This window comes from Amblyomma maculatum, chromosome 5 (assembly GCF_055883805.1).
Source record: "Amblyomma maculatum isolate TAMU_Amacu chromosome 5, ASM5588380v1, whole genome shotgun sequence".
In the NCBI taxonomy this organism is placed as follows: Eukaryota; Metazoa; Arthropoda; class Arachnida; order Ixodida; family Ixodidae; genus Amblyomma; species Amblyomma maculatum.
The window spans coordinates 135,243,616-135,263,736 of record NC_139348.1 but is presented as its reverse complement, the minus strand read 5'-3'; the positions used below and the strand labels follow the sequence as shown (position 1 = coordinate 135,263,736).

General features: G+C 44.8%; 1 protein-coding gene across 6 annotated transcripts in view; it reads right to left on the bottom strand.

The window, feature by feature from the left end:
- Positions 1 to 594: 594 nt before the first annotated feature.
- iPLA2-VIA (calcium-independent phospholipase A2 VIA) overlaps positions 595 to 20,121 on the bottom strand; it is a 35,278-nt gene continuing 15,751 nt past the window's right edge. For 4 of the 6 annotated variants that reach the window (XM_084604408.1, XM_084604409.1, XM_084604412.1 and 1 more), the window contains exons 7-15: positions 18,547 to 18,729; positions 16,947 to 16,991; positions 13,790 to 14,042; positions 11,887 to 12,135; positions 11,097 to 11,247; positions 10,228 to 10,361; positions 7,713 to 7,867; positions 5,935 to 6,105; positions 595 to 3,840 (exon numbers count right to left, since the gene is read on the bottom strand). In XM_084604408.1, the coding sequence (XP_084460534.1) occupies positions 3,625 to 3,840; positions 5,935 to 6,105; positions 7,713 to 7,867; positions 10,228 to 10,361; positions 11,097 to 11,247; positions 11,887 to 12,135; positions 13,790 to 14,042; positions 16,947 to 16,991; positions 18,547 to 18,729 (1,557 nt within the window). In that variant the 3' untranslated portion in view covers positions 595 to 3,624. The remainder of the gene's footprint in view (positions 3,841 to 5,934; positions 6,106 to 7,712; positions 7,868 to 10,227; positions 10,362 to 11,096; positions 11,248 to 11,886; positions 12,136 to 13,789; positions 14,043 to 16,946; positions 16,992 to 18,546; positions 18,730 to 20,121) is intronic. The other 2 variants (XM_084604410.1, XM_084604411.1) reach the window with 1 other exon arrangement.

The following is a 20,121-nucleotide window of genomic DNA, read 5'->3' as shown; positions in this document are numbered from 1 at the left end:
TAGCAAGAATTGCGTTCAGCTGAAGAGCAATTCTGAAAACAGTATTAGTGTATTTTTTGTTTGTATGGCTAGCTTTGTGACCTTTGTAAACGTGTACAGAGAACCTTGTGCTAGACTCAGAGTGTCGCAACCTCTTTTGTAGTGTCGTGTAGTAGGTCCATGCATGCAATGCTTTGCACAGCATTTAATCAGACACATGTGTACGTGTTTCAACGAACAAACATGCAGACAATGCACATATGACAGCGCAGTGACTGTCTTTGATGGCCATGCAGAACCTATCCTGCAGCGCGATTCTTGTATATTCTTTGGTCACACCAAGAAAGCCTTTTCCAATATGCATGTTCCACTTATGGTATGCCGAATAGCACTGCCATTCTGGGAAGCTCACTCGGCACCCTGTATATTCTCCATATAGTTTTCCTTGCAGGCTAAGCTTCAAGAGAAAATCCATTCAAAATAACCTTGCCAGACCAACCTATCACATTTAGCCCGCCTAGTTAACTCTGAATGGTCGAGGAAACAAACAAGAAAAACTTAGTGCACAAACTGATTCCTGTAAATGTCCAAAGTATAACGCACTATGAAATATAGCATACATCTGTTTCACTTTCAATTTTGTATTTTTTTTTTCTCATAAATCTGCTACACCCTTCACAACTAGCTATGTCATGACCAAAAGTGGATATGCAAATCCCATATGGCCCCTCTGAATCGTCTATGAAATGCGAGAGCCCTTGTAAGATGCCAGTGCAACTTTCATTAAAAAGCAAAACCCTGGGCAAACTGGAACAACCTTACTACTAACAATAAAACTGCAACGTAACAGTAAACAAATAATATGGAAAAAACCAGAGGCAAAAATGCTTGGAATGCAGAGAGCCATGTCTGTACAATGTAGTAACAAGATGAGCGCCCACCTAGGGCTGAAGAATATAGGCATTTAAATAGCCCGTGAGTATATATGTAACTACCTATTCCTAAAGTGCCTTAGAGGGCACAAATATGTTTGCAAAGCGTAGAGGCACTGAGATGTATTATAAGAAGCTTGTACAGATTTCAAGAGGCATCGATAGTTTCCAATACTTCCTTTCTCTGTACATTTGCTTACGGGGAAAGCAGTAAATTGCATTGTGTGCACAGAATTCGGCAATATTTCAAGAGGCAACCCAGGCCTGCCAAAAACCTGTGCAAACCCAGTACAGCGGGTGGGGAAAGCAGAAAGAAAAAGTGGAATTCAGCACACAGCAGCTGTTAATTCAAACCGCGATTATTCGAATTTTCGGATAATTCGAACTAAACCAGCTGTATCGATCAGACACTCCAAAGCCCATTGGCACACATTCTGAGATCTCGCTTGGCAGTAGGACGGCGTAGCAGCTAAGCCAGAAGTGGCAAGCGCTCGTTGTCTCAACCATGCTTGCGTTCAACTACCTGAAAATACTGCCCTGCTTACCAATCTATATTCGCTGAACATGCTTCTTGAAATTCGCTTTCAATACAGCTGGGGTACGTCACACTGACTGAGCCCTTGCAACTGAACGACTAGCTCGCTGAGAGCTTCCAGTTGAACTACGATGAGCACCTTAAAACCCTGAAAGCAGTGCGTTGCGACCTCACACAGATACGAGAAAAAGCGCCAGTTTAGGTTTTGCCTACAATAAGCGGCAAAGCAATAACCATTCTGCCACTTCGTATAAACAATGGAAAAAAAGAAGGCTCCTTCCTATAGCTACGCTGGAGCACACTACTTGTTATGCTAGGCAATGTCTGAAATACTGTTGTGCTGTTGGACGGCACTGTTCTTCGGCCTCACAACCGCAAAAACGTCTCGAAACATTGCAATAGATGTATTACATTGGGAAAGAAGTATCACACGATGGGAAAGGGCTCGCAAGTGGCATTTCTTACCATGCAAACAGCGTGGCAAGACTTTGCTTGCCTGCATTACCCTTTCCTTGCTCCTGAACAATGAGAAGCGAGAAAACAGCCGGTCGTGAAGCTGCCAGACCGAGTACGTGCTCTAATTCAGGCTCCCAAGAAGGAGCTTCAAGGATTGAAGGAATGAAGGTGGTTCAAGCAATTCTTGGGTATTAAAAAGTGTCGGGTCTAGAATCCATTGCAAGCGCTCACGAAACTACTAATTCAGTTTTAAACTAGAGAAGGGTTACATATAATTGCGTTTGTTAAGTAAGCAAAAAACGGATGAAATGCAGAACGATTCTTGACTGGCTTGCCAGTGTACTGTAGTCATTGCCTTCCTTTAGGACAACACATGATACAAGAATGCACTTGTAACTGGAAGGGATTTTGTCTGGGATGAACATCAAACTGTCATTGCCCTTCAAACAGAGCGAATTTCCCGTTCTCCAACTGTTGAAAGCAACAGAATGTCATGAAAGTTTAGCCAACATCCAAACTGTACTACCTCACTACCATGCAGTTTGCTGCATAAGTAGTGGAATTTCATGGGATGACAAAGCTGGCTCATAACAATCAATGGATACACATAAACAAACATGCCAAATGGTGCAGTGCTTATTCAATCCACAACTTAAGTTTGGTTTGGTTTGTAGGGTTTAACTCCAAAGCTACTCTGGCTATGAGAGACTCCGTAGTGGAGGAGTCCAGAAATTTTGACCACCTGGGGTTCTCTAACGTGCACTGACATTGCACAGCACATGGATGCCACTCCGTTATGTAGCATTCCTAAATCAATCGCGTCGCATTTTATTACCTGATTGTTTTCACACCACAGACTAAAAATAGGATTCAAACTGTACAAACGTTTTTAAATGGACGAGTATTAGGACAGCTAATTACAATGAGCACTTGGAACAAAACAAAATATGATTCACATCTATATGCAGGTGATATAGGAATCACACGAGTGACTTTCATAACGAAACAAACTGAAACTAGTGAATCTTACGGGAGTCTATCATCGTGTAACCTTTGTGCTCACATGCGGACACACAAACTTTCTGCGTACTCACAACGGGCGGTTAATTTCTTTTATTACCTACTGCATGAGGTTTCAGCATGTAGCTTGCTGCCCACCACGCCATGAGAGAGACAAGAGTGTAAAATAAATGAGCAATACGTTACTTTTTCTATAATTAAATATAACACGCTAAGAATAAAAACTATATAATTTGAACGGAAGGCACAAGTGGTGCCTGGGTGCACGCGTAACCGGTCGTGGTCAGCTAGCTGGCTGCTTTCGCTCAGCAGACATGAACCGATGACGCAGGCCTTTACCCCCCAAACTCCTTTCAGCTGTAACTTCGGGTTTTTCTCCAGAGGCCAGCTTGTGGAGATTGTGGAGCTTGTGGAGAGGCCAGATTGGGGAGGCCAGCCTTTGTGGAGATTCTCGCACACAAAGGGGGCGTGCATAGCACGCTCGCCGGCCGGCCCTCGGTCACAACGTTCCTAACTTGTGCTCGGCACCAAGCAGCCATATGCCACACCCTACTGGCCTTCCACCTTGCAGTCACGGCGTTAAAAAAGTGACAAGACTTGCACCGGTCACTGTCTCTGGTTCAAAAATCTGCACCAGTACGGGTGTAGTGGTGGTGCGTAGATGGGGATTTTGCAGCGAGTGGCGGCGATTTGGGTCAGCTCTCACGGCCGCAAGAGTTCGGCGAGCTCGTCAAGCTCGGCACGACGGGCCCGCATGTAGACTAGAGTCTCCCACAGCACACGAACGAGCAGCTTGTTGTCCGTCTCGTTGAGGCACACATCGGCGGAGATGGGGGCGTTGAGGCGGAAGTAGGGGACGTTGATGGTCTGGCACCAGGCTTGGGCTCGATCAACAAGACGGCCGTTGGCCTGGGTAGCCTGTGTTGCACAGTGGGGGTGTACAGTAAGGAACAGTGCTTCGGTGACTGCTTGAAGATTAAAAAAAAAAAAAAAGCACTGCGCAACGACTTTTAATGGTGCCCTGAGGACAACTCTCTCCAACCTCTGTTTTCGATAAGAATGAATTCCGTGGCTCCCTCATGCTAAAGTGATGTTCGTCTAGTATTAAAAAGTGCATTTATTGGCGAGAAAACAGGATACAAAAGTACTACCACCAGAGCTTCTGATGCCAAGGGCGAAATTGGCTCCATTATCAGTGCTCAGCGCTTGAAAGTGAATGGCAGTGGTAAGAAGCCTCGGAGGGTACTAAAAGAAACAAACAACAACAAGAAAAAAATCACTCGTCTCGACACTAGTGCAGTTTTCTTGCCACACTACAATACTTGCCAAAATACTAACGACTTTTTCTACGGTTTCTCTTCAATGTCATGTCTTTTAAGCTTGCTGGTGGTGTTCTTTGATCGCTGATGCCAGTATCGCCGCTCACCTGTCCTCTTTGCGTGCGAGTGGCTCTAAAGAAACCTAGAACCAGAGTTACGTGAAAGTGGAAGTTCTGCCTTGTAAGACATGCAACGGTAATGGTAACAGTGAGAAGCTGCAGTGCCAAGGAGGCAGAGAAACAAAAAACATGCTGAACACTAAACTGTTATTTTTCCAGCAACGCCATCGCATACAGCCCGAGCATTACAAATGGAACCTGTGCCCCAGCAAAGTACTGCTTCTTCACTGCACTGCTTTCCCCCCACCCCCCTCTCTCCTCCCAGCTGCCAGTTGATTTGTGTCTCCTCTGTCATGCAGCAGAGCCTGCAGTGAGAGCCAAAGCTGATGATCAACTGGGCAAAGGTAGAACTGCAATGCTGTAAAGCTGTGTTTCCATGACATAAGACGAGAGGCAGCACTACTTGCAGCTGAAATGACAGTGGCGTCGAGTTCTAGCGTGACAGCGCTTTTAAGGGCGCATACCCCGGTCTTGCTTTGTCGGTGGCATTGGCTTTGAAAAATGAAACAGAGGAGGAAAGATGAGCGGAGCAAATAAACACTAGCGTTAACTGGCTCTATATGGACTGGTAAAAACCTTGTGCACGCCACGGCAAGACTGAGAAAAACCCTCTTCAGCATCGCAATAGCCGAGGCGCAGCGAAAAAGATCTCGCAAACTGCTGTTTCAGAAAGCCGTTTGGAACAGGCGGTGCCCAATGCCTTGGCTTCATCATCGCTTTTGCTTATCTTGCTGTCTGTGGTTTAAATCCAAGCAGGAGGTGCATGCGACCACCTCGTGTGCCATGTGGCTGGCAGTAGATGCATTCGTTTCCAAACCTACCCAGGCATTGAAAATGCTGAATAAAAAAAAGTAATCAACTCTCTGCTTATGATCCCCACATAGCAGAAACATAAAAAGCTGGGAGATTTATTATGAGAAAGATGATTATCATATTATTAAACTTCGACAAGTTTGCCGATTCCTGAATGCTCAAGCAGAATTTTGAAGTATTTTATTCAGTAAATTAAGCAAAACTCAAAAACTCTGATCACCTGCCAAAGCAGCATTACAACTGCAGAAATTCTAGTTGTGTTGCAGCTAGGGCTAGCTTTTTAATGAATTTATTTTCAAGCAGACTTGCCGAGTTCTTCGTAAACTATGCGGGAAACTTCTTCGAAAAATTTCTTGTAAATGACAGTTTCTGCAAGTACAGGGTCATCGACTTCTAGCTGTAACACTCTCTCCCTTCAAAAGCGCCACTGTGCCTGACCATGCAACCCTGTAGAGTTAATTGGCAGGCCTTGCGAAGCACAACTTCCGGGTCCCTATGTGCTTGTATTGCTTTGCTTCGATATGCACCTGCGTTGGACGCAATGTTGCTTTGAAAGGAGTGGCCGCGTTATAGCTAGAAGTGGACGACCCTGTACATTAAATTATATTAACAAACTTCACCTAGTTCTTCAAGCAGAAAGGAAAGTTAATCACATTTTTCATACCCTCTATGGCATGTGATGCACTGGGCATTACGGGGTTGAATGCGCAGACAGACGGATAGCATTACGAGAATGAGCGTCCATTAGGGGGATGTTATACCTGGTCGATAATGAGCTGGCCGAGTGCCTTTGCCCCGAAGGCCATCTTGGCGGCACCCAAAATGCCCGTGCCCATGTGGAGCATGTCTATGACTGTGACGGGCACCACAGGCACCTTGCCCGTGCCTAGGGACACGATGACACCCAGTGGACGCACCTTGTCTGCTTGGCCCTGGACAGAGAGCACATACACATCTGTGCAACTAGCAAACCATTAATGCTTTCAGGTGCTTTCTATGCAAAAAGTTCTAAACAAATTCGCCGCTCTTTATGCTGTAACCGGAATGCTTCTTCACCTTCGATAGTGAATACAGCAACTATAACATCTTTTGGAACAGTGAGATTGGTATCAAATCCTTCGCCATTTGCATGTAGGTCGATTTTGTTCTTGGCAAAATTTCCAGCACCATGTGTATCTTTGGAAACATTTATAGGTTCCCCTCACCTCTTGGGTTTTGTCAGTTTTTTTTATTTGTAACCATTGCGACAATCTAGAAAACAAGCAGGAGACCTAAGCTGGATGAAACCAATTGCACTGCCTGCTATCACATAATGCTCCTCGGCATATTTTTTGTATTCTGTTTAATTAGTCAATTAAGATCAATTATGCAAAATGCAGATCACTGTGCACGCTTTCAGTGTTCAGGGAAAAAATGTATTGATAAACTATCAAGACTATGCTGATAGCGGCATCGGCCACTCACTTCAGGACGATGTGTGTGTACGCTTTGTTTGTTCGAAGCGTATTTGACAGTGCTGCAATACAGTACTGCACGAATGCAATCGCGTTTTTTTTCTTCTTGAAATGACTTGAAGAAAGGGCCATAAAGGAGATATAATGCACAAAAAAGTGGATTGGTTGTTTCATGTCCCTCGTTGGAACTTAATGGAATGCATGTGATCCTAAAGTGATGCCAAGAATTTTGCTTAACTCAGTGTAATTAATTAAATTAATGGAAAAAAAGATGTCTTGAGGAGCGTCACATGATGAGAGACAATATGTTTTTGGTTTAACTCAGCTGCAGTGCACCCTTTTTTTATTCCATGGTACAAGTTGTGAGAGAAACCCTGAACTTACGTCTATGTTCCATGACACAGTGCAAGGTTAATTCTAAAGCATCATTCGATGTCTCTTACAGAATTTTGCAGATTCTTTGCTCACAATCTGGAACATTTCAAATTTTCTACCGCAGAAAGTTTGGGGCCTTAGTCATGGCATAGTGCTTAACCCCATGCACTCGTTAGCATTACCTTGCAGGCGGACTAGCCAAGGATTAGTGGCATTAACCACGATGTCGTGGCAAACAGCTTTATATGAACTGGGTGTGCACTACAATATAACCATGCCATTTGCTGCCTCTGCTGATAACTTGAAGGTGTCCTGTTGTCTATGTATGCACCTTCCACACAAAAATACTGGCGAGGAAGAAGTCACTCATCTGCTGCTTACAAACAAGTACAGCAAGGCGCTTTCCACAGCAAATGTCAGAAAAACCCTAAGTGCACATCTCAAGGGCATTGTTTTGCCAGGGCCAGGCTTGGGTACAAATCCACATGCCGAATGCTACGTCCGAGTATGCTAGGACTTGTATGGAGACGACACAAACACAAGAAATGAAAGCTCTATAGGACAGAGCCTATCGGGAAGCCTACGAATCTACGAACCTGGCGCACTGGACTTAACCAGCCGTTTTTAAGACAGTGCACTTTTGGCAACTTCTCGTTTCTCGTTAGTGATGCAAAATGGCCGATGCAGAAGCACAGGCCGTTCCAACGCACCGTTGCTTTGAGCGCCTCATTGTACTCGCAGATCTCCGTCATGGCATCCAGGGTTGGGTTGTTGGAGATGAGCCCACCATCGAGGAAGCGCCCAAATGGTCGGAAATAAGTGGGCGCGGCCCCCGACGCTCGGGCTGCCCGCCACACCAGTTGCTCTGCAATGGGAACATGATGCAATCTGCTCAGGCCACATCTGTTGTTCCACAACCCTTTCAGAGGTGGAAAGGTAGTGTGAAGGATGCAAAAACAAGATGGGACATGAAACGAGTGCAACTAGCAATTAAGTTTATTCGAGGTTTGCTGCCAAGCATCTGAGCTAAAAGCACAAGCATATGTAGCAAGGAAAGATTGTGGGGGTTTAAGCATGCCTTGAACCTAGTGATAGAGTGAAAGCTGTGAGCATTGCAGTGATAGCCTCTGTAACACTGCCTTTTCAATCTGCAGTTTTTCATAATTTTCCTTAATAATGATAATAATAATAATTTGTTCACAGGAAGGGAAAGGCGCAGTATGTCACACTTTCTCTGTGGACGCCTGAACCGCACCCTAAGGGAAGGGAGGAAAGTTAGGTTTCTGGGAAAGTAAGGTGCCTAACACATTGAGGTGGACACCTACACCTAACCTGGTCATGGTCATTGGTTTATAATAAAGGAAATGCGCACTATTTGCCAGACTTGACAGATGGAAGATGGGAGGGGACGAGGAGAGAAAGAGGTCTCACAGTGGCAGTAATTTGGCCACTTGTGGGCCTTTAATGTGGGTTGACATCTTGACATCGCACAAAACAGGGCTGCCTCTCCATTTAAGTCACAATTTGGGGAAAGGAAGGTGCAGCACACTTTTGGGTCCACACCACGGAATTGTGGACACCAACACTTAATTAGGTCAAGGTCATTTGAAGGTCAAATTTAGTGCCCTGTGAAGACCGGCTCTACTTAGCGTAGTGAAACTTCCGCTTCAAAACACAACGCTGGGATGGCAATGCAGTAGTATCCTGATGCTTCTTATCTGGAAGGCCTTATTTAGTTGCGCTTCTGTACACTGCAACTTGTGCCTAGCACACACAATCTTTTTGTTGACCTTTTCTTTCCTTTTATGAAAACACCTCCATCAATGCATTAGTGAGAATTCAGTACCAGCATATGAAGGCAAATCAGCTTTTCTAGATAATGTGCTCTGATATACTGCCTTGTTGCATCCCAAGTGTTGAATGTTTCTTACCACGCTTGCTCAATTTCCTTCCTCAAATATGTGGAGGCAAACATCTAATAAAGTTACTGCACTTGTTCCCTGTGCCCTATTTTGTGTTTCTATTTTTCAAACAACCTTCCCATGTCTGAAGGCATGCACCAGCTAGCCCGATATCATATTCTACTCCTCAAACCCTAACACAATTGTCCTTCAATCGCATGTAAGATGCAGTGCCAACACGTGTGCTAGGCATAGTTCACACTGTCAAAAGCGCATTGAACAGATGCAAAGCTATATCAAAGTGCGTGCAGGCCGCGCAATCGCACAGTTCAGAAAAAAAACTGAAGCTATGCCAGCAAACATGACACCAGTGAAAAAATACACGCATAAGAAAAGGACGCAGTAGGAAAGCACTTTTTGGTGATGAAAGCAAACTTGTCACACCGAAGAGAGAAAGCTATGGAGCTGCTTGTTCCATTATATTTGCCGACATCAACTAGCCCATTCCTCTGTTACAGATGATATCAGAAGTGCGTGGCAGCAACAGTGGGAATTATCTCATTTTCAATGACTGTTTTTGGCTCGTGTTCTAGTACTAAAATGCTTTCCTGAATTAACCACTCCGAGCTACGGAATGTCCTGCTCTATCAATAACTGCAAGCCTATTTCTGCAAACCGTTAACGAGGCTTAGCTAAGCAATCTATCATTGTTGTAAGCGTGAGTGTCATTGCTGTAAGCGTGGAAAGGTTCACGGCGAGTTATCACAGATGCTTGGTACTGTTTAAACACCGAGGTAAAATTTGCAGCTTTGCCACTATTACAAACAGTACCACCCATTTCACACTCGTGATACATCAGTCACATCACTTGACTTCTCATTGGGGTTTCCAATAATTCTAGACTTAGAAAGAAATTACTGAGGACATATGTATCGAACTCTCTCTTGAATTTGTTTTGTGGTGTAAATGCTACTGCATGTCTAACAGGCTGTTTTGGGAGAACCACTCAGGTGGAGAAGATTTCAAATAAATAATTTGGTGAACTTCTTGACTGCATTTAGGTGTATTTCAAAGGTAATATTTATTTACGCATAATATAATATTTGATAATATTAATTTGTTAATACTTTTTTTACACACAATATTTGTTAATATTTGTTTATGCATCTGAGATCTAGTCAGCCATAGAGAATTCCTCCTGAAAACATGTTGAACAAAACCATTCCCAATTAAAGTAACCGGGAAACTCTCTTCCGATGCCACGGAGCCCTGCATCGGGCAAGCAAACTACACCACCTGTTGTCACAACACATGCAATACACACCGTGCGGTGGTGTGCACGATGGGAATTCGGACTCATCCTCTGCCACTCCCAGGATCTTTTTGGGCGAATCGTAGTTCCGGAAGAGGTGCAGCGCCGCTGGATGCCGGTCCGCCAGCACACCCGTGATCATCAACCTGTCGCCACCCACATCACCAGCAACCTTGTTTATATTCCGTGGCCATAGACATTTTCCGAATTCATTTAGAAATGTTTTTGCAGGATTACAAAGGCAAGCACTGCTCGAACTTGGCAAAAACAAATATAACATCACGACAGGAAGGAAAAGCACGGACAAGGGGTGATTAAGATGGACTACACAGGAGCCCGTAGCAGTGCACTTGCAAATATCACAGGATGCTCTTTAAAACAGTTATGTACTTACAAACTTTTTCTTAATCCTTCATAGTCCCAGAAATAAATCACCAGCAACACTATACCCTGGTGGAATTTACTACAAAGAGGGAACACCATGCCCCCTGCAGAGATAAACCCAATGTGGGCACCAATGGATTAATTTATTTTCAGTGTCCTTCCTCTCCTCTTTAAATATAGCAATTAGCAGAAAATGCCTTTGCACACAGCAGCCCTCTGCCCTGTCCTCCCCGCCTGTTTTTTATCTTCCTCCACTCCCTCCAACCTTTCCTCTAAGAGACGTTTGAGTTGCCTACTCAGAACGATGCCTATGTGCTTGCCTTTACTTAAGGAAGTTTCTATTTTCTGTCTGTCCACTGATAGACTGCATGTGTGTGATTTTCAAGCAAGCAGCCCTACTTTTTTGGCCAATGGCTTCAGCCCATGAATTACAAACCACATCGCAAATAGCGGAATAGAATGAGAGGAGTCCCCTTCGACACAGCCCAGAGGCTCACTTGGGGTGCTTGATGTCTGTCATGAGGGTGTCTTCGCCAAGCTCTCGCTGGAGGAACTTTTCGAGCGAGTCAGCGTCATGCGGCCGTGTACCCGTGAACACCTTGTCCTTAAGGCTGAAGTAGAGCTGCAGGCACTGGCGGGGTGTCTTGCCTGCAAGCGATCACACCATTCAAATGGTTGCTCCGGACCGTACCCACATCTTTCATGCTGCAGAAGCCGAGGACGGCGGTGTGTGCTTGGACACCTGCTGCACGCTTCAGTACGATAATGCCCTCAATGCATCAGGACATTAAAATAAAGATGGCTGCATGCTCCAGAATGATTCCCCACATATCAGTCACAGCTGCAGGCATTCAATCTGAACCAGTCCAAACCCAGTGCCCACATTAGAAAGCAGTCTTGAAGAAACTTCATTCATACGAATTTTAATTAAACATAAATTCAAGCAAAAGCTGCAACCAACAGTAACATGACCTAAAACTTCATGGCTGTAAAACTGCACTGGTTAGCGATTATTTAGCTCTGAATTTTGCTCTCTGTATAAAAGTGCGTGTCTGTGTATAGACGCACAGTTCATTATCATGCTTACAGCTTCAAAATTCATCAGTGTTACCTAAATTTATTTATATGCAAATTATATATTTTTTATAAAATCTCCTCTTTTTGTTTTTGCAGAGAAGGCACCATTAGTGCAAAGGTCTTGAAAATTTCACAACATTTATCTGATGTCTTCAATGCCTGGAAATCGGTCACACTATGGGGTTAAAATGAAAATAACAAGCTGCCCACCCCGTGCCAGAAGCAGGGCCAGGACGCCCCCCGTGCTGGTGCCAGCGGCCCAGTCGAAGCAGTCGAGGATGGGCTGGCCGATGACGGCCTCCAGGGCGACCAGCATCTGTATGATGATGAGGCCGCGGATGCCACCCCCATCCAAGCACAGCACACGGCTGCGCAGCTGCGGACGCCCTTCGCGCCGCTCCTGTAGCCGCCGCTGGACGGCCTCTCGCACAATGGATGCTCCCATCAGCTCATCGTACACTGCACACATTGGATGCATCGCTCAGATCATACACACCGAATATGTGAGCTGGCAAGTGGCAAGAAAACAATGAAGAATGAAAACAGATGAGTCCTCTATCCCTTTTATTTTTCTTAGCCAAGAGTCAATTGCAGTCATTAACGTGCTTTTTCAGTGAACCAAGCTTAACACGAACAGCGTGATGACGGGAGAATGGAAGGAGACAGATAACACAAGCACTAGCTAGCAACTGTGGTTTGGTTGGTTTGGTTTGGTTTGTGGGGTTAACGTCCCAAAGCAGCTCAAGCTACGAGAGACGGTCTAATGTTTAGAGGCATTCCCAAATGTTGGAGCCCGTTTGTAATAAGGGAGTAATTACTCATCAACCTCTAGCCAACCACAGCCATATGGCCATAAGGATTAAATAGTTTTAAGAATGCTGTGACTTTCATTGGTAACTATGTGTTTAAATGCCTTTGTCATCAGTAACATCAAGGAGGGGCAGGATCAGGCACCCACATGGCAATGACATTCACACTCTGATGGTTGGCTGCCCGTGATGCTAGAATTTTCCGAAGTGAAAGCAAAGTAGTTAGTTTTATAATTATTTCAGCGAACAACGCACGACACCAAGTTAATGTGAAATTGCAACAAGCTGCCTGTTCATTTGTCTGAGCACACGAAAAGACTCATTTCCCAGACGAAGGATGCTGGCAGGCAAGCAAGCTGCTGAAGGCATGAAAAATATTGTCTACATCGGTTTTGAAGGGTGGTTACATTCAAATTCTTATTTTACAGCCAATATGTTAATAATGCGATAAAGAAAGCAAAAATCTGTTGGAATTGGTGGAGTTTGGATTAACCAGAGCGTTTCCATTGCATACTGATGTTGACAAGAACAAAGCAAAAGAATCGAACAAACGGGCTGCAAAAATTAAGCAAGCTAATGAGAGTTGACAGCTGCAGGAAGTCTGTTGGCAAAAACACAAATGTATTTCAGCTTTCATCGTTTTGCCATAAAACTGAAGAATGGAATTCACTCCTGAAGATGAAGCAGTGTTACGGCCATTTCTTTGTCTGCCATGGAGAGCAGCGCATAAACATATTTTATGTCGCACTTCTGCCGTACAGTTTTCTACTTTAACAATTTTTATCTTTAGTGCATGCTTTATACTTCCTAGTGAATGTATTTTGTTAGTCTTCCCCATTCAGTCGGGCTAAGGAATATCTGAACTGCTTTTATTAAAATTAGTTCAATTCTTTTTATACCTGACCCCTTTATGTCTCTCCAAAGGGCTCCGTGAGAATTCGTAGGTAATAATAAACAAACGATAACTAGAACAGCTAAATAAAAATATAGAAGTAAAAGGTAGCCAGGGTCTGTATTCCGAGTTTGTGTTTAAGTTATCGAAGGTGTCGCTATCTCCCTTACCTAGTCATTTGATTGGTGGAAACGCCGGAACCGGATGGCACCTTAGTTGCCTCCACGACCAATTCCGGCGATTCCACCAACCAGATGACTCGAGGTCACGGAGATAATGACACTTTCGATAACGACGCAAACTCGGAATATGGAAAATGCAAACTCATATGTCACTAACAGCAATGAAATGAGTGTCAAAGAGATACTGTGACAGAGATCCCAGGTTGCTCACGGGGAAGTGGGAGACTTACAACGGGGTGAGCGGAGGAAGTCTGGCTTGTCGGGGGGCGCACCGTCAAAGGTGCCCGTGGGGCTGCAGCCGTCGCTGCAGGTGCGGTCCTGGTCACAGCGCTGTGCCCCAACCGCGTGCAGCGTGTACAGCACAATGTCCTTCTTGCCCAGCTTGGAGACGGCCGCGAGATGCCGCGCTGTCTCCCCTTTCTGGTTGCGCTGGTTTACGTCAGCCCCAAACACGATGAGTGCATGGATCAGCGACACGTCGCTCTGCGTGGCACAAAACAATACATGGCAGTGTTAGCCGGTGCGCACCACACTACAGCTGGGAGAGCGAGCAGGATGGCGAAGGAATGGCTTGGCTTGGTTTGTGGGGTTTAACGGTCCAAAGCGACTCAAGCTATGAGAGATGCCGTAGTGGAGGGCTCGGGAAATTTTGACCACCTGGGGTTCTTTAACATGCACTCACATCACAGAGCACACGGGTGCCTTGCTTTTCGCCTCCATCAAAAAACGCCCACCGCGGCCGGAATGAGATTTCGTATTCTTGGGCACAATAGTTGAGCGCCTAAACTACTGCACCATCACGGCGGGGCGGCAAGAGTATGAATCCATATCCGTACAAGAATGCACAGGGCCGTCAATTCTCGGGAAGAACACGTAAACGTCTCTTTAGAGCGCCAGCATGGTTCAACCTGACTATGCAGCAAAGCTAAGTGGCAGATGACGCGAAATAAACTTTTAAACCACTATAAATTTCAAATTTGCAAAAATTTAAATTATATCAAGTTCCAGCCTGTCAAGATTGAGTATTTAAAGTAACTCATATGTATGCAACTGGTATTTGCATAGTTATCGTGACAGTAGCTTAACTATGAAGATGTTTTGCCCACTTAGAAGAAAGTGAGTAAATCTATGAAAAACACATTTTGAATACGGTACCTGGCAGAGTTTTTCACTGGTCGCTAACACTGTATGTGGAAGCTGAATCTATACCCTGTTCCTCCTCAGTTTTGCATGCTTACTTCAACAGGCCTATAACAAAGCTACCTTCACAACAGTAACAAGTGCAAGATTTAAGAGACATTAAGAATGATAACTAAACAAAACTAGACTAACAGGTCAATCCCCAGAGACGGCCAATTTTGTGATTTTTCCAGTGGAAATAGCTTCAGTTAACCAAAATAATATGTAAAGTTGAAAGACATGCAGTGACACAAATTCAGGATGACTGCATCCAGTCATGTGCACATCTTTGCTGCCCACAGCTGGTTTATTACTTTCTTCAGTAACACTAAAATAGGACAAGAGTACAGTGCAGAGTCCCAACTACTGAGCATAGCGTGCTGCGCCTGCCTGTTCTGCAAGCCGCCCACTGCTCGGCTTCGGAGCGCCATCATATCATGTGCAGCGAATCGAGAGCACAAGCTCTAGGTGGCTACTTACATTCTTGCAGAGGCTCACATGTCAAGAGAGGTGTGATGCAATACACAGACATTATGGTGCCCCATTTGTTCAAACACGTGCAGTACATGAACTGCTCAGTTCACAGACATAAAGCAGAGACAACTGGTCAGGCTGATTTGGTACCGACTCCAGGGAAATTCCTTAGCAGGTAAAGGGTACAAAGCACTTGCAAAACAAAATGTTTGAAATTACACCCAAAGAAAAAGCATGGAACATAAAGGTGTTGTCAATTATGCAGACCACGAGAATGCAAATGATGTCACCTTGTAACGCTGCCAAAGATAATGAATGGCTGGCTCATACACGTCTTGTGACACAAGATTAAAATGCTTCAGCATTTTCCTCAGGTTAGTTGGTTAATACGGTGTACCAAAATGACAAGTGCAAGAAGTCATTAAGTTACACTATCACTCTCTACAGTGTAATGCCAATGGGTAGCTCCCATCAGTTACCAGAAAATGCTTATCTGCACAAAATTGTGTCAGCCAATATGCTCAAATTACACATAATTACCCAAAAAAGAAAATGATGTGCCGAGGCCATGTTAATAGGTATAAAATATTGCATGTGTTTCTCAGTCAGTTGTGCTTATTGACTGTTTTCCTTACAGACCACAGATTCACGATAGCCTACGAAATGCACCGTGATGCGCCCTGTTATTGTAAAGGTTTTACAGCCTAGATCTGAAAATTTGTCCCTAAAGGAAGAACAGGACAAAGGTGCATTTACTTACTGCGCATTCAGTTTCTTACCTTAGGAGGCTCTGCCTTTTGGCGAGCCTTCTTGTTGCCTTTAACGACCTGATCAAGGCCGTGCAAAAACCAGTGTGGACAGTCAAGTTCCCACATATTGTTAGAAGGCCCCCCAAAATTTCGTGCTGCTGTTTAGACACACCTCACAAGTGAAAGCATGCCTGAACCTGAGACGTTTAAGTCAGCTCTGTTATTGCCCTAGGGTTAACTTCCCTCACACGTATGTACGCATGATGAATGTGCACATCAACATCATAATATGCACGCATCGACAGGTATGCATAGCGAGTATCAAAATGGAAAAGGAAACAGTGAAATGAGACAATTTTTAGTCTAGGGAAACCGAATACTTGTCCATTTGAATTTCTCTCCAATTATAAGGAAATGTTAAGGAAACTTCTTATTTGTCTTCTAGGACAGCTAGAAATTTTGTGATCTTGTATTCATATTAAAGCCATCCCACTCACATTCCATATTTGATGCTGATGGTAGCAACGTTTCTAGAGCTGTGTGGTCATGCCTCATGTTAACCTTTGAAAGAGATGCAGGACGTTATACTGATATGCAGAGTGTTAGATTTCCGGCCTCAATGCCAAACACAGGTAACTACACATCGCGACTGGTTACGTGTTGCATTCTCAAAATTCTCGCTCCAGCTCTTTTAGTTAATGCAACCCGTGTGCCGGTATACATACAGCAACTCTTCCAATGTCGTCCTTCAAACAAAAATGTAACAGAGAGCTTTCATTGATTACCTTACAGTGATGAACTTTGATTAATCGGTGCATTTTGCGTAAGCAAGCACAAATTATTTCAAAAACATTTAGCAATCTTTGGTTCATGCTTGATCAAAGGTTACTGATACACTATCGCTGTAAAGGTGGCGAGGCTATGTGCTGTGAGGGAACAAGCTCCCCAAGACTAGCAGCAGCTACGCCTCCCATCCCATACTCACCTGCTCGAGAAATATAGACCAGTTTTCATGGTTGGGGACCGCTACCTACGGCGGGAGAGACAAGAACAGATGTTGCGTCGCACCAATTCACAGTTTTCCAACAGCAGCCCTGCCGCGGAGTTGCAGACATCAGAGTTGAGTCCGTTTTAACTACGAACACCTTACAGTGGCAACATTCGCAGCTCTTGTCTAGTACACCCTGAGCAAGCAAGCACCCAATCCAGCATGTCCTCTCTGCGTTGATCTGGTGCAGGCAGCTTAGCATGGCTATCAGTTCAGATTCCATTCTGACCAACTGGCGCGATAAGCAGCACCTAGTGCACTGCACCAATGCAACCAACACCACCCATATTAAGCACAAAGATTTTAGCAGTTTGTGAGTGGTTTCTCCATAGACTGTGCGCAGAAACTGTGCGCGAGATGTGTCTGCGAGATTCTGCAGGATATCAGTGGGGTTCTGGTATTAGTGACCGATAGCTATAGTTACTGATAGGTAATGACAGTCTGTGATGAGAAATAGCGAGAGTGTATTTTACTCTACTCTCTCTCACAGAGAGAAAGAGAGACTCTCTCCTCTCCATCTTTTTCTCACCTCTCTCCCTCGCCTACCTCTCTCTTTCTCTCAAGAGAGTAGGGCGAGAGAGAGTCTCTTTTTCTCTCTCAAGAAATCAAAGGTGTTCCAAGGATCGTAGCAGGGCAGCCAAAATGTTTTCACCTCGCTGCATGCGAGAGTCTCTTTCTCTACTCTCTCTTGAGAGAAAGAGAGAGGGAGGTGAGGGAGAGAGGTGAGAAAAAGATGGAGAGGAGTCTCTCTTTCTCTCTACTCTCTCTCACAGAGAGAAAGAGACTCTCGCATGCAGCAAGGTGAAAGCATTTTGGCTGCCCTGCTGCGATACTTGGAACACCTTTGATTCCTCGAGAGAAAAAGAGACTCTCTCTCTCACCCTACTCTCTCTTGAGAGAAAGAGAGAGGGAGGCGAGGTAGAGAGGTGAAATAAAGATGGAGAGGAGAGAGTCTCTCTTTCTCTGTGAGAGAGAGTAGAGAGAAATAGACTTGCTCCCTCTCTCTCCTTTTTTCCCTCCTCCTCTCCTTCATTTATGGCTCACTCTTGATGTTGCAGCTACACTCGGTGCTGTCGAGGCACACTGTCAACAGTCTGTACATATCGGTGCCATGCGAGTATACTCCGTCATGCACATTTTAACTTGTGGCAGCTTACAACTGCAAAGTACTGTAGAGTGTAAAGCAGCATGCAGTCGGGACTTACGCTGTTCGTTTGTTTTTCTCCTTTCCTTTAATTTATTCCACCAGTTAATTCAATCACAGTCCTCTCACAGACGCTACCAGCTACACTAGCCTAGAGTAGGCTGGAGTTCTGTTTAGCTTGAGAAACACCATGTATTTTACCAGGCCTGACAAACAATCCTTGGGCTTACGTGAGATCTGCCAAGAATGCCTAGCACTGTGGTGGTACCCACTCCCTCATTGCAGCCTTAGCAGACTCAATGGAATGCAAAAGGCTAATTGCTGGCACAATGCATTCCAAGGCTGCTCCACATATCAGCTTTTCTGTTTCACGATGCCCTGAGGGAAACGCACCCGAACAGCCACATGCAGCGGCGAGTCGCCGTCGCTTCCGATCGCGTTGACATTGGCCCCGTGGCTAAGGAGGCTGATGACGCAGTTGAGTCGGCCCCGGGCAACCATGATGTGGAGGGCAGTGTTGCCCTGGAAGTTCTTGGCATCCAAGTCGCAACCCAGCTCTATCATGGTCTCCAGGCACTGCACATCAAGGAGAGGAGAACACACTAACAGAGCTGTAGGCAAGCAATGCATGGCCCGGTGCTTCTGCTACACTGCACAGCCTAGGCAGAGAACAAGAGCACAAGCTGAAAGAAGGAGACATGTTAACAGTACGTGGTGACAAAGGCACCTGCTACAACCACAGCTGGTGTCGAGGGGGGTGCGCACTTCTTACGGCCCACCCAATAAGGCTAGTTTCCATTTCTTGCTACATCTCAGTGGGTTAGCCACTGAACTGCTTCTGCTTCCGCCATTCATGCGCAAGAAGAGTGCACGCTCGATCCCCGCCCTGTCCGCACCAGCTGCAACTTGCATCTTTCACCGCTTACGATTTATAATTTATACAAAGATCACATAATTAGCATGAACCTTCGCACATATGTCGTCGATACTTTCTACCCCCTATATTTTGCCCAAACAAAAAGCTACAAGGCTATGCAGTGTGCCTTTTGGTAGGTATTGATAAGTGTGCCAAATTATAAGTAATCTGAAGTGTTTGCAAGGCAAGCTTCGGAGGAGTAGACGTTCTGGTACTAAAGATCCTGAAATCTTAATCACCGCTGTTTTCAGCTAGCCCGAAAGCAGAATTAATGAGAATTCATGGTGCTCCACAGATTCAGAGTAAAGAACAAAAATGTATTCATAGTTTCAAATTCCAGCTGTACAATGCATTGAACTCTCCTCTTTAACTTGAATATGCTTTACGTTCAGAAAGTATCAGTCGGCTGAAAGATTACACATGCATTTAGTTTTACGACCACATCTATGACAGATGTGGTTGATTCAGTACATGAGCAAGCCACAACTTTTGATCACAAAATTGGGAAAGAACAGCTTTTCAGCAAACGAGGAAAAAAGGCATTCTTCAAAAAACTGAACACGCTAACCTTACCTTAGCCAAGCTTACTTCTAGAACTTGTCAGTTTGATATAGACTACGAGAATTTGGAGACATTTGCAAGAGATGGGACCGATATACCACCCTTTGCATTTAAGATTGTAATATCTGTTATATATTTAAATGATCATACTTTTGACAAAAAAGAATGACTTGACTTTTTGATGGTTCTAACAGGCAAACTTTGTTATAAGAACTTTGTTCACGTGTTTCAGTACTGCACTTGGCCTGAAACCTGCAGGCGACAGGATGACACAAGGCGCACATCACCTACCACCACAGAAGCAATTGGGAAGCGAGCAGTGGGGATGTTACGCCCCTAGTGGTGGCAGAGAGCGTAACTAAAGGGGAAAAGCTCTCATCGCTTCCATAGCGATTACAAAGCCTAAAGGAAAGAGCGCGCTCTCATCGAGACTGGCCACGTTACAACAGACCTAGTTGTGGGCAATGTCACAGGAGGCCACTGGTATACCT